Genomic DNA, 23,226 nt, shown 5'->3' with positions numbered 1-23,226 from the left:
GAGGATATTTTTATTTTTGTAGGTTTAAATATGAAATCTTCTCTAAGTTAACTGTATGATTTACATATACAGACAAGAGAGCTAATATGTTACCAAAAATAAGAGAACTCGCAAGCATGTAAGCATTTGTTAAGCTACCATTTGTGTTATAAATATTCAATTCTGGTCACAATAATTTGACAACATACTGAGAAGACTCATCATGACCAAATGATTAAAGGGATAGGAAAAGGTATAAAATCAAAGTCTGAGAATAGAAAAAACTGATGATATTTTACCTTGAAGAAAGACAACAGGGTTACTGCAAGAAAAACTGTTAACAAACTGGTTTGCTTAGCTTAGAACCACTGAGTGGAAATTCTATGGAGGCATGTTTTGATTTCTAAACAACCTGAACAAAACAATGGACTAGACTGATTTGGAAAACTGTAACTGAGGGACTCCCACCGTTGAGAGTGGACTCAGACTCATATAAACTCTAAAGCACCTTACAGTTAGTGTCCTGTGATGCAAAGATGTACATTCTAAAAGTCAACATAGCTACTTTTAAGTTTGTGGTATGTAACTATACTATTAAATGCTTGTGTGAGGACCTTTTAATTGATTTTAGAAGATGGATTATCAAAAACCATTCAAAACACAGTACTATCCAAGTAAAAATGGCAGGTTACAAATATGTATGGTACCCTTTCTAGTGAAAACAGCTAAAACTAAGGAAAAGAAATAAAACTGAAAATATCACTTTTAATGATAAAGCTGGTTTTTTTTTTTTTAAGGGAGAAAGAAGAGTGCCTGCACACACAAGTGGGGTAGGGGCAGAGGGAGAAGGAGAATCTTAAGCAGGCTCCACACCCAGCACAGAGCATGACATGGGGATCTCACAACTGTGAAATCACAACCTGAGCTAAAATCAAGAGACAGATGCTTAACCAAAAGAGGCACGCAGGCACCCTATTTTTTTAAAGTTTGTATTTATTTATTTTGAGAGAGCAAGTACACGTGCATGCATGGGGGAGGGACAGAGGGAAGAGAAGGAGAGAATACCAAGCAGACTCCCTGCTGCCAGTGCAAAGCCTGATGCGGGTCTCAAACCCATGAACTGTGAGATCATGGCCTGAGCCAAAACAGGGTCAGACGCTTAACTGACTGAGCCACCAGGCACCTGGATGTCAACTGGAATTCTAATTCACCTCCACTCCTTCCAAAGATCTAAGTAAAATCTATGTTTAAAACAAATTAAAATGTATCTATATAACCCACAACGACAAAGAATGGGAAGTAACAAATGAGCATTTGAGAAAATATAACAAATTTCTAGGGGAAAGAAGTGGACAGAGGAGTGACAAAGCAGGATACAGCGAACTACGTTTAGAGTACATTCATAGGGGATTACAGCCCAACGTAGAGCTTATCTGCCCTGGAGAATCCCAGAAAGATTAGGGATTCAATGAAACCAAGTTTGATGAAGTGAGACTGAAAGCAGGAGAGATAAATCAACGTAAAGTACATGTACAAAACACCTATACCTTCATCCTCCTAATCCCTGATGCTTAACAGATAAGCCAAACATCAGAGAGTGTGCCTCTGATGAAACAAAGTTAATACTTGGAAAGAACAAGGGCAACTAGTTTCAGTACTTGCATCATCCCAGAGCTAAGAATGTGGCATTCTAACCATCAGGGGACCCTTGGACAATAGCTGGTTTCTGGACTACGCACCTTAAAGTGAAGCTTACTGGTAAACAAGCTCTACCCATATACATAAGTTGCCAATAAGCTTTTTATTATTTTATTCTTAAATGGTAAGGATCAAGGAGCATTAAAGAATAAGACCAAAGCAAAAATAACCCTGAAGAGATAAGGCACAGAAGAGTCCTAAAAAAATTTTAATGCCAATTAACAAATTCAAAGTTTTAGGAAATAACGGCATCTAAGAACAGGATACTTAAAAAAAAGAAGTTTCGAAGAATGAGAAAGAATTCATGTAAGTTAAAAATAAAAATTCAGGATGCCTGGGTGGCTCAGTCAATTAAGTGTCTGACTCTTGACTTAGCTCAGGTCATTATCTCATGGTTATTGAGATCAAGCCCCCCATCGGGCTCTGCACTGACAGCACAGAGCCTGCTTGGCATTCTCTCTCTCTCTGCCCCTCACACTCTCTTTGTCTCTCTCAAAATAAATAAAATGATTTAGAAGACAGTAAAAAATCTAAAAAAATAGAAACACAGTTTAAAAATCAAGCATTAACGTAGAGGGGCGCCTGGGTGGTTAGGTCGATTGTGCGTCTGACTCTTGATTTTGGCAGTCATGATCGGGCTCCTCACTGAGCATGGAGCCTGCTTAAGATTCTCTCTCTCTGCCCTTATAACCAGCTCATGCGCTCTCTCTCTTTAAAAAAAAGAAAAAGAAAAAAATTAAGCATTAAGATAGAAAAGGTATAAGCAATTGAGTGAAATTTCCGAACAAAGAGACAATCCTAAGTCCTTGTGGGGAATGGAACAAGTCTCAAGAATCAGAAAGGCATTAGACTTCTCAACAAATAATGGTTAATGAAAGGAATATAGTCCAAGTTCTGAGGATAAATTATTTTCACAGCAGAATTCCATAATATTAAAGCGTGAGGAACAAAAAAGGTTCTGTACTGTCAGAATTGTAAGTGATCAAAGTTTATCTTTCATATGTAATTTACTTAAAAATACATTCCAGGAAATAAAGAGGAAAACCCTACATTCAGGACAGAACAGTTCTCACTGAGTAAACTTGAAGGGGGTATCAGGAGCAATGCTGAAGGCCCAGGGAATAATCAGAGTTCATACTTCTGCAGGAGAACAGAGGGATCAAGGAATGATGTATTCAGAGTAAAAAAGAATTCTGAAACCTTCCTTAAGAATTTGGACTGGTTCAGGAAGGTGATAAGGGCTGGTAATGCAAAGGTAAAAAAGAAATTCTAGCAGAAAGAAAAAGCTGTATGAGAAAGGTGTACTTGGCTGGGCAGCAGTGTTTTCATAGTTGTAATAAAATGCTACGCTCACATTAAAACTTTTAAATTATTCTTTAATCTAAGAAAAAAGTAATAACTATAGGACAGAATACATTATCAATGTTATCAATATGAAAATATAAACATGGCAAAAGAAGAGGAAAAAGAAGGGTGAGAAAAGGCACTAATACTCTTCCTTGACCAAGAGAACTCAAGAAATACTGTCTCACAGGTGACAGAATAAGAAAAACAATGTAGGGACACAGCTTAAATTTGCAAAAACCTTATCAAAATGTGGTACACGGGTCATGACAGTGTACAGGAGATGAACTTAATGGTAAAGAGACTTACTTTCATTCTGTCTCATTCATTCACTCAGTTACCCTATGTATGCCAGGTGGTATGTTTATTTTCAACAGAACAGCTTTCTTTTAAAAAGCTATTTAAGCTTAAAAAGTTCATTTTAAGTTAGAAAATAATAATAATAAAGGTGGTAGGCAGAGGGGGCAAAAACTGGGTAAGGGTGTTCAAATGAGTAAGTATGAAAAACACTTCAGTAGACAAAACTAAACTTAGGGAATTTAGTAATACAGCTATGTTAGAAATGAATAAAGAACACAGAGGATAAGTGAGCTAAATTTCTCATCTATTAATAAGCTAAATTAAAACTTAATAAAGCAAAACATATCAACATAAGCACATCGTTTAGAGATATGAACTTAACTATACACCAGGAAACAAAGTGACTGTAACAAAGTGGTTTCTTTGGGGGAGTAGGCCTGGGAGTGGGGAAGTGGAGAAGGCCAAGATCTGTTACAAGCCCTTCTGTACTACATGACTGTTTAAGTGTGTTTGTATACTGCTTTGGTAGGGGGATGGAATGGGTGGAAAATGAGGTCAACAAGTTAAGTATTAGCAAGAAATACAACTGAGTAAAGCCTTCTAAAGTGACTGACACTTACCTACTGGGGCCTGGGGGGCTCCAAAGCCCAAAGTAGCTGTCGTAGTATTAAATCCAGGGGCCCCAAAGGCTCCTGTACCAAGAGGCCCTCCGATCTTAGGTTGGTTGTTCCCAAACAAAGATGCCTGTCCAGCACCAAGAGCTATGGAGACAAGAGGAAAGAAAAAGCGCCACAGGAGATCCTTTGAATGTTATACCAGAGGTCAGTTACTTAAAAATATAATACATTTGGAAACTTCATAATGACCACTCATTTCAACAAAAGAGCTAATACAGTCAATGCTAACTATATGCCAGGCACTGTGCTAAGTACATTATATACATCATAGGCAAAACACTTAACTTCTCTGTGCTTCGGATTCTTCAACTATAACATGAGATAATAATACATAGCTTAGATATTTATCCTAAGGTTAAAATGAATAAACACATACTAAGCATTTAAAAGAGGACTGGTAGATACTAATATTCATTAAATATTAGCTAGTACCTCACTTAATCTTCCTAAGCCTGAAATAGGACATATCTGCATTTTATAGATGAGAAAACTAAGCGTTTAGTAATTAGCTCAATTGTCACAAATGTTGTAGATGGTGAAACGGAGGTTCAAATCTTGGTGCATCTGAATACAACCAGGGTTCTTTACTACACTATAGTAATACGATGTTTGAAAGAATTAAAAAATAATCAATTTTTAAATATCAATATTTGCAAATCAAAATATGCAGCTGAACCAATCACAATGTCATCTTTTTGACTAACATACAGGCTAAACTACAGAAAACCAAATCCAATACATCTGTGAAGAGCAAAAAGCAGTACTTTCAAGTGTACTATCTCATGAAAACTACTTTACACCAAGACAAACGTTTTGTTTTATAAAAACCTAAATGCTTTGTGATGAGGTTACTAAACAGTCTCAAGTTTCATCATGAATCAGACTGGAGGGAGTAGAACTTATTTTCACCAAGGGGAAACCACTGCAGAAACTTAGGTTTTAAAGTCTAGGGGCGCCTGGGTGGCTCAGTCGGTTAAGCGGCCTACTTCGGCTCAGGTCATGATCTTGCGGTCCGTGAGTTCGAGCCCCGCGTCGGGCTCTGTGCTGACAGCTCAGAGCCTGGAGCCTGTTTCAGATTCTGTGTCTCCCTCTCTCTGATCCTCCCCCATTCATGCTCTGTCTCTCTCTGTCTCAAAAATAAATAAACGTTAAAAAAAAAAAAAATTTGAAGTCTAATGAATCTTGCTTATGGATCTTGTTCTCAGCAGTGAAACTGGGGAGAATTTATTTAGAATGATTTATTGGCATTAAATTTTTTTAAAATTTCCATCTCCTCCTCAAAAAGTTATTGGAAATTCGGAAGATCTAAAGTTCGTTTTAACGCCATCAATGCATCTTCAGAGAGAAAAAAACCACTTTAGAAATACAATACTTAGAGATCTAAAATACTGAATACAAATTGTTTTGAGATTGCAATCAAAAAAAGGCTAGGAAGTTTATACTCAGAGAATCCATACAAAATAAATTAGTGAGGGTAACTACTGAATGGACAAAACACTCCCTGTCTAATTAGTAACAAGAAGACAATCCCTTTGCTACAGCTTTGGAATAGGGAATGGCTTCTTTTAAAATCCCAAACCATCAGAAATTGGCGAAAATTAACAGAAAACCTGAATTTACTTCCTTGAAAGACAAACTTTACAGCAAAAATTTCAGAATTCTTTATTTTTCCAGGTAGCAAATACCTCCTTACCAATGAACAAAAACCTAGAAGAAAAACGAATATATAAAATACAAAAATTTCTCATCTAGATGGGTATGCATTTCCTTCACCTTTGTAGGAGCCCTGGATGAAGAACCATGAAACAGTCTAAAAATCACTGTATTTCAATAACCAATAAAAGAATAAAAAAGGCACTGGGAGGTTCAGGTCACCTGAAAAGAGACTATCATAAATTGACCTGCCTGCATACTGCTGCAATTTGTCAATAGAAAAATATTTTATCTAGATCTAGCTCATATTACGTAAATGGCTTTTTATGCTTAACAAAAAAGGGCTTCCTAAGAGTCCACAGGTTGAGGGACATTCTGGAAAATAATGTCAATTTATGAAATGCGCTATATTTACGATTAGTTGTAGGAGTCATAAAGCAGATATATGGGGGTCACCATGTTGTAATAGTGGCCCTAGAAACTCCAAGGATGCTCAAGAAAAAAAGTGAAATGGTTATATTCCTTTTGAGATTAGAAGTTAATTTTATCTATGGTATCTATTAGCTTTGGGTAAATTTTTCTGTGTATACCTTAGCGTTACAATAAACTTTACTAGATGCACCCTAAACTTACTACTTCATGGAAAATTTTAAGAACTAAAATCTCCTTTTTTTTGGAAATCTTTTAAAGTTTATTTATTTATTTTGAGAGAGAACGAGCAAGCAGGAGGGGCAAAAGAGAGGGAGAGAATCCCAAGCAGGTCCGCACCATCAGCATAGAGCCCTATGTGGAGCTCTAACTCATGAACCGTGAGATCACGACCTGGGGCCACAACCAAGAGTTGGGTGCTTAACCGACTGAGACACCCAGGCACCCCAAGAACTAAAATATCTTAATATTACTAACTACCAGGGCACCTGGGTGGCTCAGTCAGTTAAGAAGCATTTGAATTCAGCTCAGGTCATGGTCTCATGGTTCGTGGGTTCGGGCCCCGCATCAGGCTCTGTGCTGACAGCTCAGAGCCTGGAGCTGGCTTTGGAGTCTGTGTCTCCCTCTCTCTGCCCCTCTCCAGCTCATGCTCTTTCTCAAAAATAAACATTAAAAAAAAAAAAAAAAAAGATAGCAATATTACTAACTACCAAGAAAATGGCATATTATAGATAGTGACAATGATACTTTATATCACTGTCAAATCAGAAACGTATACACCCCTGATTTAATGAGGGTTCCTTGGTCTGAGCACATGGGAGGTGGGGAATATCAAATGTCAAGGAATAATACATTTTACAGGAAAATTTGTTACAGGACATTTTACTTCTGCTGAGACAGAAGTATGAATCTTCATTACTCCAAACAAAAGGTGCACAGGAATACCCACTTAGCTAATGCCCCAAAAAGACATCACCCAAAGCTACAGTGCTATTCTACTTGAAATGCAGAGTTCATGAACATGGATGGTTATGTACAATCATCTCCAGACACACTGCTCTCAAAGCCTCAAGTCTGCTTTATCAGATGTGATCATCAAAGAATTCCAACAGCGTATGCTTGTTGGTTCTCAGAACTCTTATTTCCTACATGATCTAGTGCTGCTAAGGTTTGGGGGTGTAAAATTATTTACTGATTTTATTTGGGTTTTAGTTTATACAAAGCATGAATGGGGGATATATAATGGCAGTAAAAACAGGATCTGTTGTCTGTGATGTAGAACTGTTTAAGGATAACTGAACATACTCAAATAAATAAAAAGGCTGAGATATTACATTATTGTGGAAGAGAAGATGATAGCATCAGAAAAAGTTACATGATATTTTATAACTTGCACTATAGGAAAAGGCACTGCTGATAATAACCTGCAAGACCTAGAAGCCTCTTTGGCTCTTTGCCCACATAAAAATAAACTTGTATATGATGATACCATAAAATTAAGCGGTAAACTTAAAGACTTAGTGGAAATATCTAACAGACATTAGGATAAGCATCTTACCTGGGTCTTAGGTTTATGGCTCACAAACTGTCTAGGGTCAAAACTACCTTTGAAAAGCTCTTAATTTGCCCACACCAAAGCTAATTTTTTTCTCCAGGATTACAAGAGAACACTGATGTCAGATGATATATTCTGCTTAAGTTTAGGGATTACACTGCACAAAATTTAGAACTTTTTAGTTTTTATTTCTTGCTAAATATACGTGGTAGAATTTGGATAAGTTAAAAAGTTCAAATAAAAAACTCTACCATACAACCCAAAAGAGTTAATATCCACAATATCTAAAACACTCTCAAAAACAGATTAAGAAGCAACGATCAAATATTGAGTAGGGAATTGAAAGATTCAAATGGCCAGTAAACATACATTAAGCATACCCTTCACAGTAATTAGCGAAATGCACACTAGAATTCCACTAACACGGATGTAAAGATGAAAAAGTCCAACAATACGGAAAGGGTATGGGAAAAATGAGCACTTTCACACAATGAGAACAAAAATTCATACTGGCATTCTTTTTGGAAGGCAAATTAGCAAGACTGACCAAAATTCAAACTGTGTGTATACTCTGACACAATCCCAAGTATCAATCCCATAGTAACACTAACACACACAAAATTATGTAATGAAGATCTTCATTACTGCATTGCTAATAATATCAAAAAGCTCAAATGTCTACCAATAGGGGAAAGCTGAATTATGGTATTTTTATATGTTTATGTATATATACAGACATCTACACACAATGGAATACTAACAGAAAAAATATATGCCGCAAATGCCATGGGAAATGAAAAAATGAAATAAAGAATTATCACATAAGGAATAATGAAGGTGCTTTCATTTTGAAACATTTTTGACCATTAACACACAATATAAAATACACAGAGACCCATAACACACACATATTTAATTAAAATAAAAATTAAACGATACTTGGGGCGCCTGGGTGGCTCAGTCAGTTAAGCTTCCGGCTTAGGCTCAGGTCATGATCTCACAGTCTGTGGGTTCGAGCCCTGTATCAGGCTCTGTGCTGACAGAGAGGAGCCTGGAGCCTGCTTCAGATTCTGTGTCTCCCTCTCTCTCTGCACCACCCCCCCTCAAAAATAAACATTAAAAAAAATTTTTTTTAATTAAATACTTAACCTTGCTTTGTACAATAATTTTTTCATTTTTTTTTTCCTTAAATGCTGCTTGCAGCGCACTACATAAATACTACATCCAACTAACGTGTCTTAACCTTTGGTTTAAAAAAGACACTCTTGTAGGATGTGGTTTCTACTTAAGAATACATTAAAAATATATATATAAAGCACACACATGCATAACCATGTGTATGTGCACGTACATTTGAGAAAAATGTACAAAATATACATAAAGGGGTCTGACAAAATCCCAAACTTTAAATAGCTGTTACTTCACAAACCGGAAGGTGTTTAGACACTTCTGTATTGTTGAGGGTTTTTTTTCACAAGTACTTACAGCTTTTATTTTAAAAAGAAATGGAAGGAAATAGCTCAGAGTATAAAATTAAGTACTATTAAAAAGGAGATGGCAGATAAATGATCACAGTATACAAAGACAACAGATAACTGGATGGTGGAAGCAGAGACCATGGAAATAAATAGTCTGCAACTAAATGACAGTCAGATGACTTGGGAAACAGGCAAAACTATATGCTCTAACAACCCTGTTGAACTGTACATGCTGAAGCGCTTATTTGTTTTATGACCACTACCACTTCATATTGCTTAAAGCAGTTGGGCAGGCAGGAGGGTCAATGTCTGGGGTGCCAGGGTGGCTCAGCTGGTTAAGTGTTGATTCTTAATTTCAGCTCAGGTCATGATCTCAGAGTCGTGAGATCAGGCCTCTGTCATGCTGCATGCTGAGTGTGCAGCCTGCTTAAGATTCTCTCACCCCTCTTCTCCCTTTCCCTCACTCACATTCTCTCTCTCTTTCTCTCCTCTTTCTAAAAAACTAAAAAAAATAAATAAAAGAAGAAGGGTCAGTGTCTTCAAAGGCACTGAAAATTAATTATCAACAGTAGGAACAGAGACACAGGTGTGACATCTCAGCTCTACATCAAGATGGAAAGAACTGAGAAGTATGCACAGACTTTTGTAAAAGACCTTATGCTCTTACTGCTCTGTTTTCCTATTAGGGTAATTAAGCTTACTTGATAAACAGTTCAAAGTCTTAAATCCCTTTTACAAAGGTAGCACAAGGGAATGGGAAGTTAATAACGCCGTCATATTGACAAGTCTCACATTAAATACTAAAAATCCCAAATAGACCAGGACTATAAGACATTTTGTAGAATGGGAGCATAAATAAGATATGTGTCCAAATGTCTAAGATAAATGTCTAAGATAAATGTCCAAATGTTCTAAAACCTGGTAAAGCATAACTGCTGAGAATGTTTTATAAGTCTGTTTGAGAAAATGCATATCTACACCCTATTTCCAGGCATAAGATCAAACAGAGTTGTCTTAAGTTCCAACAATTAGAAAGCCTAAATTTTGTGGTACAGTTCCTTACCTGTTCCAAATCCTGCACCAAGGCCAGTCCCCAGAGTCCCAGGTCCTGGTTTACTTCCAAAAATACTACTCCCACTGGTATTTGTGCCGAAACCTAGAAGGACAAAAGAATGAGTGGACTGTACTTTTAATAGAACTCTCAATTTCCTGTATAAGGGAATTTTTAAAAAGGCAGTCTGACCCTAAGCTTTGTATCCTGTCAGTTAATAATATTTAGAAATCCTAAATGGCAGGCTACTTTAACCTTTTTAAAGTTTTTAAAATTTTGATGCCTGTAAACAGACCCCCATATCTTCCTACTTACTTATGTTTCAGACTTGAAATATTAAAGCAAAGTGACTATGCTTGAGCATATACATTCCCTTTGTAAGACTCAAACCTATTTTTGATGTTTAATTAATGGAAGAAAAATGAATTCCCTCCAGCTTTCACTAAAAATAAGACAGTCCAGGGCACCTGGCTGGCTCAGTCAGTAGAGCATGTGGCTCTTGATGTCAGGGTTTTGAGTTCGAGCCTCACGTTGGGTCTACAGATTACTTAAGTAAACTTTAAAAAAAAAAATTTTTTTTTAAAATAAGAGAGTCAACAAACACACTTTATTGAATCTAAAGGTTCCTGCTAACAGAAATTTACCTATAAAATTTTCTACAGTAGCTCTGGTTTTGAACAGATAAACCCTGCATGGGCAGTAATGTGTGGCTGGCTGACCACACAGGAACTTTAATCCTCATCTTTCACATTTATGAGGTGTCATAATCAAATCAGCCCACAGGAGCACTCAAGGACTCAGCTAGCTGATATTAAAAATAATGTATACATAACTTTTCTTGGGTTGAACTGTTTCATTATCATAGATGATGGATAGTTAAACCATCTTCCTTCACTATGATCTTTAGAGAAAATCCTATTAATTTCCCTTGAAAATCCATAGGTTTCCCCAGAAGAAACCTATACTGCATTACTGCTGTTATTTATCTTTTGTTCAGATAGGTCCACAAAGTTTCTGTACTCCTTTTGGAGATGATATCGACAAAACAGCTAATGAACATAACATTCATCTCCTGTTTTTCTTCATAAAGATTTTATTTTTAAGTAATCTCTACACTCAACATGGGGCTCTACCTCACAACCCGGAGATCAAGAACTGTATGCTCCACCAACTGAGCCAGCGAGGCGCCCCTATCATTAATCTCTTTTGATAAGAGGAAACAAAAATCAATCAAACCTTGTTCATGAAATACTTGAAGTCTTTTTAAAAGGTATCATGGAGGGGAACAGCTCTAAAAGATAACAGTCTTAGTAAAGAGTATCTTGGAATATATGACACTATCACCAAATAAGAATATTATACTTAGTCATGCCAATCTTTGGATTATTATCTCAATAGAAAAAGACCAAGAAAAAAGGCTGAAGAATTTAAATAGTTTGAAAATGTATTTTTAATGTCATTTAGAAATACATGTGATCAGGGGTGCCTGGTGGCTCAGTCGGTAAAGCATTCAACTCCTGATTTTGGCTCAAGTCATCATGATCTCATGATCAAGCCCTGTGTCAGGCTCTGCACAGAGCCTGGGATTCTCTCTCCCTCTCTTTCTGCTCCTCCCTTGCTCACGTGCTCTTTTTCTCAAAATAAAAAACTAAAAAAATGCATGTAATCTGACATAATCTATTTAATTCATATACTCATTAAATCTTTTCTTCAATTGTGCTAATAGCTATGCCACAAAACAGTACTGCTACTCAAACACAGTTTTTGGTTTTTTTAAAGAAAACAAATGTACTTGGAAATATTCTTTTTTGAGTTAAAATTTAACCGGAAAGTGTCTTCCATTCCCATAAATAGCAGAAAATAAGATACTTGTGAACTACCTCAAACCCACACGAGGGAAATAAGTCCCAACTTACACTGTTTATACCACACATTTCCTCAGATTCTTACTGACAAATGTTGATCAACTCCGTTATTTCAAAACAATTTTTAAAGTAAAATTAAAGATGGTTAATTAATGGTTAATTAATTTACAACAAAGGAGCCAAGAATATACAAAGGAGGACAGTTTGTCCAATAAATCGTGCTAGGAAAACTGGACAGCAAAAGAATGAAACTGGACCACAATCTTACACCATACACGAAAATTAAAGACTTGAACTGCAAGATCCGAAAGTATAAAACCCCTAGAAGACAATATAGGCTGTGAGCTCCTATGTAATATCTGTTGGGGCAATGACTTTTTGGATGTGACACCAAAAGCAAAGACAACTAAAGCAGAAATAAACAACTGGGACTATATCAAACTTAAAAGGCTTTTATACAACAAAGGAAACCATCAACAAAATGAAAAGACAAGCTACTGCATGAGGGAAAATACCTGTAAATCACACATCTCATAAGAGGTTAATATTTATATAAAGAGCTCAACATGATAGCAAAAAAATAATCTAATTTAAAAATGGGCACAGAATCTGAATAGACATTTTTCCAAAGAAGACATACAGATGGACCAAAGACATATGAAAAGATGCTCAACATCATTAATCATCAGGGAAATGCAAATCAAAATCACAATGAGGGCTGTCTGTGTGGCTCAGTTGGTTAAGCATCCGACTCTTGGTTTCAGCTCAAGTCATCTTAAAGTTTGTGAGCGTGAGCCCTGTGTCCGGCTCTGTGCTGATAACACGAGGCTGCTTGGGATTCTCTCCCTCCCTCTCTCTCTCTCTGACCCTCTCCTGCTTGTGTGTGCATTCTTTCTCTCTCTCTCTCTCTCTCTCTCAAAATAAATAAACGAACACAATTTTTTACAATAGCCAAAATACTGAAAACAGTATTTTGTATTTTAAGTATCCATTGATGGATAAATGGATAAAGATGTGGTATGTACATACAATGAATATTATTCAGCCATAAAGGAGAATGAAACATTGCCATCTGTGACAACATGGATGGAATTTGAAAGCATTATACTAAGTGAAATAAGCCATTCAGAGAAAGACAAAACTGCATGATCTCATATGTGTAATCTCATAAAACAAAAGAAGAGCTTATAGATACAGACAATAGATTGGTAGTTGCCAGAGGCAAGGAATGGGAGATGGGCGAAATGGGTAAAAGGAGATCAAAGGTACAAACTTCCAGTTATAAAATAAATAAGTCATGGGGATATTATTTACAGTATGGTGACGACAGTTAATACTGTCTTGCATATGTGAAAGTTGCTAAACTAGTAGATCCTAAATGTTCTCATCATAAAAAAACGTGTAACTATGTATAGTGACATATGTTAACTATAACTAGACTTACTGCAGTGATCATTTCACAATATACACAAATAACAAATCCTTATACCTGAAACTAATGTTATATTTCAATTATATCTCAATTTAGAAAAATAAGCCTAAAGGAAAAAGATACTGAAGTATTCAAATAGTTCCTTAACTGCCCACTTAACCATACAGCATGGAAGAATCACTGATATATTGCCCAACATCATCTTATTATTACAAAAAGAATCGACCTTTTTAAACTGTTGCTCCCACGTATAGGCATTCTGTCTGTAATTCCTCTCCTGAAACAATTCTATTCCTCCATTCACTGAGAAATTCAGACACTAGGGGCACCTGGGTGGCTCAGTCGGTTAAGCGTCCGACTTCGACTCAGGTCATGATCTCATGGTTCATGGGTTGAGCCCCACACAGGGCTCTGTGCTGACAGCTCAGAGCCTGGAGCCTGCTTCAGATTCTGTCTCCCTTGCTCTCTGCCCCTCCCCTACTCACGCTTTGTCTCTCTCAAAAATAAATAAACATTAAAAAAAATTAAAAAAAAAAAAAAAAAAAAAGAAATTCAGACACTTATCTTATACTCACTTAATCTTAAACTCGTTCCTGCCAGGAATATTTACTAAGAAAATGAGCTGATGACTCTAAAGAATGACTTAAGGATCTTGCAACACCAACTGTGGCAGCAGGTACTCCAACTTACTTTAGGTATCCGAACTTTTAACTCGTGGATTAACCAGCATCAGAATGAAACAAAATCCCGTAATGGATAATGTGTGACCAACAATAACTTAGCAACACTCTGAATCTTTGTATAACCTTATTCCATTTCCAGATTTGTTATATGGCTTATTTCCAAATCGGAAGATTCTTCTGCCCACAAACTCAAAGTTGAAAGGTTCCCAAGACAACAAGAGAATCAAAGAAAGCCTTACCTAGCTCTGGATTCCTCAAGGGTGGTAACGGAAATTTAAATTCACCCAAGAGTAGAATAAAACTTGCCACCCTGCAACTCCCATCTGACTCAGAGGGAATCATTACTCTTAGGGCCCCATTTCTTCACCCTTTAAATCATTTAACCAAGTTTTAGTGAGCACCAATGCTATGCCAGTCACTAGGTCAACACTGGGGATTAAAAAAGAAAAAAAATTAGGACCATTCAGATTCATCACAAAAGCTAGTGAGGCATTTTAGATAAAAATGAAATCTTTCATTTTCAAACCACTGGACAGGATTGTGTGTGTGTGTATATACATATCCAACAAAAAAAATCTCCAAACGTATCAGAAATCTGCAACCATGGAAAAACATCAAGCCCAGCCCACTTCATCATTTTAGCCTATATAAGCAAATAAAAAGTGTTTCTGAACATGAAGCATGCTACAAAAAAAGACATGCATTTTCAAAGGGAGGGAAAATTGGCTCTTGAGGGGTTAAATGAATCATAGATATACCATGGTTTATGGCCCTTGAAAGGGCAACAGTACATAAACAGATACACAGTACATATGCGATATTAAAATCTCACAGGATGAGAAGATAACTAAGAAACAACTGGTCTAGGGGTTCCTGGGTGGCTCAGTCGGTTAAGCATCCAACTCTCGATTTCAGCTCAGGTCATGATCTCACGGTTCGTAGGTTCAAGCTCAAACTCAGGACTCTGAGATCAAGAGTGGCATGCTCTTCCAAATGAGCCAGCCAGGTGCTCCACTGACCATGTCTTTTCACTCATCTTCCACTAAGTATCCCCAGTGTGTAATGATGTATCTGGTATGTAAAATCCTTAACAGATATTTAAACTATTATTTCCCTTGATCATAAAATGAACTTTCCTTATCTAATGCAAATTATGTTAATAATTTGTTAAAAATTTGATTAAAAGCTTAATTAGGTAGTTACAGAAGACATAATATAATGTTCTATTAAAGTTTAATTTTTTTAGCATTATCTCTGAAAACTAGTTTGGGCTGTGTTTTAATTATTATTCAATCTTATCTGTATTTTCTAAATTTTTTATAATGAACACATATTCAAAAATAAACTTTTGCAGCCGAAGGAAAGCTTTAACTTTTAATAAAAATCATGAAATCTCAAAAAAACAAGAAAAATCAAAACAAAAATGACAACAAAAAACATTTAAAAAAAAAATCATCAAATTTGTATACTACTTCCCTATTTAAAACCTGGCCTAAGAGAACGTGTTATCTCGGGGCTTCTGGGTGGCTCCGTTGGTTAAGCGTCCAACTCTTGGTTTCTTCGCTGAGGTCGTGATCTCAGTTTTGTGAGTTCGAGCCCCGCATCTGGTTCTGTGCTGGTAGCATGGAGCCTACTTGGGTTTCTTGCTTTCTCCCTCTCTCTCTGCCCCTCCCCTGCTCGTGCTGGTCTCTCTCAAAATAAACAAATAAACTTTAAAAAAAAAGTGTGTGTTATCTCAACTGAATGTGTTTCATTTATGGTCTCTCAACTATTGGTGAGGTAATCCAAAGGAAATGTATTTCCTTATTTTGAAAAACTTCTATCTCCATTAGAGAAGCAACTTTCTACAAGGTAATACTGCATGTGTTGAATGGCCCATTTTATCCAAAGCAGGGAGTTGGGAGCCTAATAATGAGGTAAGGCAATTTATATCTAAGTATGTCAACCCATGTCTATGATTTTAAACCTTTCCCTCTGGTACCTCACATCAAGCCACAGCTTACCTGAGAATTTTTTAATATTCCCAATCATATGAATCAGGAGAATGATGTGTGGTATAGTCAGTGTAACTTTAAGAGAGTCAAACCTGCTTTTTTATATGTACCAAAATTGGAAGTGTTTGTATTGGTTCCTAAAGTCAGGGTTGGTTTGTTACCAAAGAGCCCGCCACTGGTTGTACCAAATGAAGGAGCACTGGTTGTGCTGGTTCCAAATGTAGTAAGCTTGTTATTGCCAAACAGGGTCTAAAAAGAACAAAATACAGGAAAATTTTAAGTAGTATAAAGACACACTCCAAACAGTAAACAGAGGTTACACCTCATACTGGATTGGATGTGAGGGAAGTGAAAGAATGTCGTAACTTTACGAAAAAGTAGGAGGAGGATGAATAAAGACTATAAGAAAAATATACTAATCTGAGCAAGATGGGACTTTACAGAGCATGCTTCTAGCCTGAGACGTTAATGGCAACCCTTCAGCAAACACAGTATTTCAGTACAGCAAAGAAAATAATAAGGTAATCAAATATTTTTTTTTTACCTGGTAACAGAAATGTTCATGTATTTAATTTGCCAGCAGAAACAGTTACAATAAAAAATTTAAACATGCTAGAACATGGATGAGCCTTTAAAACATTATGCTAAGTAAAAGTGGTCACAAAAGACTACATATTATGTGATTCCATTTATATGAAATGTCCAGAATAGACAAATCTGTAGATAGCAGGCTTGAAGTTAATTGGGGGGAAATGAGAAATGACTACTAATAAGTATGAGGTTTCTTTTTATTAAGGGGATGAACATGTTCTCAAATTGACTATGGTAATAGTTCCACAGTCAGTATACAAAAAAACCACTCAATTATAAACTTTAAGAGGGTGAATTGTATGACATACGGATTATATCTCAATAAACTGGTTACTAAGAACTTTTTGAAGAATTATATAATTTTCTCAATTTCTCATCTCAATTAGCTGCCCAAAGAAAAGTTACAAAATAACAGATTGCTATTTCCCTGAAAATCACATTTTGGGATTTTTCTTTCTTTTTCATTTTCTTTTTTTAATTATCCACCAAGAGCATGTTCAAAGCTTTTTTTTAATGGGTAAATAAGACAGATTGGCTGTTTTATATTGATTCTTATAGTTTAAGTGGTAATACAGAATTTACTATTATTTTTAGGGTCAAACACAATTCAGTTAAGCCTCCAGCTGCAGGAAAACCATGAGATCACCAACTTTAGCAACTTGGAATTCTTAATTCTCAAATATCATACCAACGTATCACCCAAGAGAATAGAGTATAGGAACTAAAAATTACCTGACTTAATAATGAAAGCACTTCAATTTAGACTCAACAATTTAACCAACTGGAGTGATACTGTGCTATCATAAGTAAACTGTACATAAGCATTGAGGCAAAGAAGTTTAAAAAAGAACTTACTACTTGAAAATTAACCTACTAAAGTTACTTATTTTTGTACCAAATAGCTTTTAATTACTATCAGCATTGTCTAAGACCTAATAAAAACACTTGAAATATAGTTAAATCTTTCTTAGAAATTCTTTAACAAATTTATACATATCTTCAAATTAGATCAACTATAATAACCTACCGAACCGACAGCACCAAATCCAGTATTGGGCTGCCCAAAGAGACCTGTTCCTGTTCCAAATGCTGTCCCAGTGCTGGTGTTTGTAGCTGTCCCAAAAAGACCTCCAGGCTGTGAGGCTTGGGTTACTCCAAATAAACCCTGCAAAAGGTATCTACGTTAAAAGATATCCTTACAACAGTCAGTCTTAAGAATCAGACTTACAACAGTCAGTTTTAAGAATCTTAAGATTAATAATAGCTGCCATTTTGGGTGAGCCTGGGTGGCTCAGTCGGTTGAGCATCCGACTTCGGCTGAAGTCACGATCTCACACCTCATGAGTTCCAGCCCCGCGTCGGGCTCTGTGCTGACAGCTCAGAGCCTGGAGCCTGGAGCCTGCTTCGGATTCTGTGTCTCCCTCTCTCTCTGCTCCTAACCCACTCACATGCTGTCTCTATCTCTCTCAAAAATTAAAAAAAAAAACATTAAAAAAAATGTTTTTAAAAAACACAGTTTATAAGATAGATATTATGCTAAATACATAAAGCATTATTTTTCTTCACAACAACGAGCAGGGCCATTTAAAAAAAACAAATAACAAAACCCTCATATCTACATCTAAGCCCAATGAGTTCCAATGTCCTGGGCAGTGGTAAGACTTTATACTAAACTCTTATGCTCTAAGAGATAGCAGGACTGTAACACTGAAAACAAAATATGACAGAATGCTTCATTTTCAGAGAGTTACGCCAAAAGAACTAATCAATGCTGAGCCGGGCAATGGACTTTGAATCATACAACTGAAAACAATCAGCTGAAATTATCAATCTGGACACAGAGGCAGGAGTGTAATGTTAAGTCTTAATTTGACATGAGAAACTATACTAATTACAAATAAAGTTTATGTCATCCAGTGCTTAAGAAGATATTTTATTTTATACATTAGTTAACTAAAGAAAAATATTGCACTAATGAACTATTGCTGAAATGAGAATTCAACAGTGATTTCATTCTTTTTGATTGCCAAGTAACACTCCATTGTATATATATACACCACATCTTTATCCATTCATCTGTCGATGGACATTCAGGCTCTTTCCATACTCTGGCAATTGTCGATAGCACTGCTATAAACATTGGGGTGCATGTGTCCCTTCGAAACAGCATTCCTATATCCCTTGGATAAATACCTAGTAGTGCAATTTGTGGGTCGTAGGGTGGTTCTATTTTTAATTTTGTGAGGAACCTCCGTACTGTTTTCCAGGATGGCTACACCAGTTTGCATTCCCACCAGCACTGCAAAAGAGATCCTTTCTTTGCATCCTCGCCTGAGTTATTGATGTTAGCCATTCTGACAGGTGTGAGGTGGTATCTCATTGTGGTTTTGATTTGTATTTCCCGGATAAGGAGTGATATTGAGCATTTTTTCATGTGTCTGTTGACCATCTGGATGTCTTCTTTGGAGAAGTGTCTATTCATGTCTTTTTCCTATTTCTTCACTGGATTATTTGTTTTTTGGGTGTCTAGTTTGATCAATTCTTCATAGATTTTGGATACTAACCCTTTATCTATTATGTCATTTGCAAATATCTTCTCCCATTCTGTTGGTTGCCTTTTAGTTTTGCTGATAGTTTCCTTCGCTGTTCAGAAGTTTTTTATTTTGATGAGATCCCAATAGTTCATTTTTGCTTTTGTTTCCCTTGATTCTAGAGACATGTTAAGAAGTTGCTGCGGCTGAGGTCAAGGAGGTTTTTGCCTGCTTTCTCCTCGAGGATTTTGATGGCTTCCTGTCTTACATTTAGGTCTTTCATCCATTTTGAGTTTATTTTTGGGTATGGTGTAAGAAAGTGGTCCAGGTTCATTTTTTTTGCATGTCACTGTCCAGTTTTCTCAGCACCATTTGTTGAAGCACCATTTGTCTTTATTCCATTGGATATTTTTTCCTGCTTTGTCAAAGATTAGTTGGCCTGGATTCCTATCTTTGTCGAGTGTTTTTATCATGAAAGGGTGTCAAATGCTTTTTCTGCACCTACTGAAGTGATCATATAGTTTTTGTTTATTATGTTTATTAATTTTCCTATGTTGAATCAACCTTCCAGGATGAATCCCACTTGGTCATGGTTATCATCTTTTTCACATGTTGGTGAATTTGGTTTGCCAAGTATTTGTAAGATTTTTGGGGCTTGAGGGGTGCCTGGGTAGCTCAGTCGGTTAAGCGTCTGACTTTGGTTCAGGTCATAATCTCACAGTGTGCGAGTTCAAGCTCCGTGTAGGGCTCTGTGCTGACAACTCAGAATCCTTGGATTCTGTCTCCCTCTCTCTCTGCTTCTTCCCTGTTCATGCTCTGTCTCTGTCTCTCTCTCTCTCAAAAAAATGAATAAACATTAAAAAAATTTTTTAAAGATTTTTGGGATCTAGCTGTACTGGGTTTTTAATCAGATACAGTATCTCTAACTTAAAGGCCAGTTAAATTCTGAAAATTTTAATCAATAAATCATACTTCTCATTAATCTTAATTTTATTCTTCCCAAAAAGAGTCCTTAGAAATAAACTGGTAAAGGGACACCTGGGTGGCTCAGCTGGTTATGTGTCTGACATCTGATTTCAGCTCAGGTCATGATCTCACAGTTTGTGAGTTCAAGCCCCCAGTGTCAGGCTCCGCGCTCACAGTTCAGAGCCTGCTTTGGATTCTCTTTCTCCCTCTCTCTCTGCCTCTCCGCAGTGCACATGCGCTCTCTCTCAAAATAAAAAAAATAAACTTAAAAAAAAAATACAGAAACTGGTAATGACTCTAAGGACTTTCTCTTTTGCTTTTTGCACAGAAATAGCAATTATCTAATATGGCTCTGAGTTTTAGTGCTCCCTTATTTATTTTAATGAACTACACATCTTTGCCTGACTCCGCTTAAGGAAAAAGCTGAAAGAATATGCTGAAATACAGCTAGTAATTTGTAAGTATTTTCTCCTATACTCCATAGAATGAGTAGAGCCAATGTCCTAAAGTATAACTTTTAGTGGCCAATTCTATTCTAGCACATGAAGCAGCTCCTGGTGATAAGGAAATATGCTTGGAAAGAGTAAGTGACTTGCTCAACAGCCCCTCAGTGAGGAGGGAGTAAAGTTTGGACTAGAATCTAGGCTTTAATTATTTACATTTTGCATATTCCTTTCTATATACCGTCAACCCTTAAGAACTACCGTAGAGGTAGAACTTGCTACTTTGATATGATTAGAAGCCTCATTACTTAGTTCTCTGAATAAGACCTGGAGTTAATTAAAGGTCTGTTTCCTTACCATGGTATTAGTACTTGGCTGTCCTAGTGTGCTGGTATTACCAAAGGAAAAGCCAGTGTTCTGGGTGGTTGTGGCCTGGCCAAATGGTTTACTGAAGAGGCTGGTAGTCTGCTGATTCTGTTGGCCAAAGAGACCACCCGGATTTGTTCCAAACCCAGTTGTACCTTTCAGAAAAAAAGAAATACAGTAAAAATAAATGGAGAAAAGAAAAACCCCCTCAAATCTCACATTATTCAGTTACTGCAACAACATTAATATTCTTGACTAAATGATGTAGGAAATCTACATATCTACATATCTAAATGATGTAGGAAAATTTCATTCACTACTCAAAACAGATAACCATTTCACTTCCCATCCTTTTTCACCTAACTCTGGAGTTAGTTCAGACTTTAATTCCTATAATAATACTCTGACTCCAAGAACCCTGGCTGGGCTAAGTAATCTTTTTTGAGTCCAAAACTTTCTTCTATTTACAAAATACCACACCACACTCAGAATCTATATGTGTATTTTAACCTTGTTAGATTAAGTTTTTCTTGAGAACAGAGGCTTTCTATTTCACATAGGATACACTGTATTTGATAATGAGTATGTGGCTAAACTACATCACAGGATACCAAGTCTGAAATGAATGTTAAATGCCACTTAAATATGTATTTATCTGTATATTCGCAGGTGTGTATAAATCTCTGTAAAAGATCACAAAACAGTCCAACTTTTGCGTGTTTTATGGAGGAAAATAATAGCTAGGGGAAGCAAACAAGATACCTTTGGTTACAGACTTTTTTGTGTCTCGTGAACTTTTTATCATACATATGTATTACCTGTACAAAAGTAGTATTTTCATAAAGTAATTTAGTCATCATCATAGACTTCCCTCTTTCACATCCCACATAAAAGCAATCTATCGGCAAATCTCATCAGTCCTATATTCAAACTGGGTCTAGAATCTGACATGTTTACTACCTCCATCTCCTCAGTCAAGCCACTATCATCTCTCATGTGAATGAAGCAACAGCTTTTCTAATTTATTTGTCTTCACCCTTGCCCCCTTAACAATCTTTTTTTCTTGAGTCTTTAAAGTTGAAACACAATGTTATATTAGTTTCAGGTGTACAACCTAGCGACTGGACAAGTCTCTAGGTTATGCTATACTCACAAGTGTAGCTACCACAATCTAAATATAGCAGCGTTCAGATGATCCTTCACTCATAATCACATGACTTCTCTTTCTAAAACTTCTAATGGCTTCCTAACTCAAATAAAAATTCAAATCTTGACAATGACCCACAATGTCCTATAAAATATAGTCCTTATATCCCTTAATACTTCCCCTTGGTTCTCATTATCTTTGGAAAAAACTCAGGGTTTTTAGACTTACAGCTTCCTCTGGCTGGAATGTTGTTCCTCCAGATATCTGTATAGCTTTATCCTTCACATTCTTCAGATAGGTCACCTTCCAAATGTCACCTTATCAGTGAGGCCCTTTTTAACCATCTCCATTTACTGTGTATCTCTCCATCCCCATCTACATATCAGACACTCTATTCCTCTGACATCGCTGAATTATTTTATCAAAAAATGACAATTATGTTTTACTTTTAGTTGTCTGTCCCTCCTCAATATGATGCCAAATGCTTACTAGTTCCAAAGGCTGTTTTGTTCTGACCATATGCAAAGCCTGAGTTAGTGGTAGAGGAGCTGAAGAGTCCTGTTGCACTGGAGGTGGCTGGAGAAGACCCAAACAAGCCAGATGTGGTACCTGCTCCCACCTGGTTCTGTGGGCCTTTCCGGTTAGCCTGATAATCCTCTAAACGAAGTTCCTAGAGGAAGGGAAAGCGTATTTCCAATCTTAATATGCAGCCAAAAAAATTATTTAGGAAACTAAATACTTAAATTTAGAATTCAACGTTCATGTTCACATAGGAACCATGACTAAAAAACAGAGAAGTACAGAACATGAACTTATCACCATTACAGAAAAACACTTTCAACAGTGTAGAGTGGACACTAAAATCCATACCATAATTACTAAAACCACAGGCCAAAGGACCAATCATATCTTAATTTTAATTTTCTTTTATAAACAGCAATAGTTTCTTTTAGTACAAGGCTATATAATAATCCTATCTACTCCCACCCCAAATATAAAAATTAGCTAGAAATATCAAAGTTTCTGGGACGGGATGAGGGGTTT

General features: G+C 36.5%; 1 protein-coding gene across 6 annotated transcripts in view; it reads right to left on the bottom strand.

The window, feature by feature from the left end:
* The window catches only part of NUP98 (nucleoporin 98 and 96 precursor), a 115,482-nt gene that overhangs the window by 69,671 nt on the left and 22,585 nt on the right, over nt 1-23,226 (bottom strand). For 2 of the 6 annotated variants that reach the window (XM_019449626.2, XM_019449623.2), the window contains 6 exons: nt 22,672-22,852; nt 21,027-21,190; nt 17,757-17,894; nt 16,249-16,387; nt 10,177-10,269; nt 3,942-4,082 (listed from right to left, as the gene is read on the bottom strand). In XM_019449626.2, the coding sequence (XP_019305171.1) occupies nt 3,942-4,082; nt 10,177-10,269; nt 16,249-16,387; nt 17,757-17,894; nt 21,027-21,190; nt 22,672-22,852 (856 nt within the window). The remainder of the gene's footprint in view (nt 1-3,941; nt 4,083-10,176; nt 10,270-16,248; nt 16,388-17,756; nt 17,895-21,026; nt 21,191-22,671; nt 22,853-23,226) is intronic. The other 4 variants (XM_019449628.2, XM_019449629.2, XM_019449630.2 and 1 more) reach the window with 4 other exon arrangements.

This window comes from Panthera pardus, unplaced genomic scaffold, assembly GCF_024362965.1.
Source record: "Panthera pardus isolate Hobbes unplaced genomic scaffold, ASM2436296v1 HiC_scaffold_12, whole genome shotgun sequence".
NCBI lineage: Eukaryota > Metazoa > Chordata > Mammalia > Carnivora > Felidae > Panthera > Panthera pardus.
The sequence above is the reverse complement of the archived record's forward strand: the minus strand, read 5'-3'. Positions and strand labels throughout refer to the sequence as shown.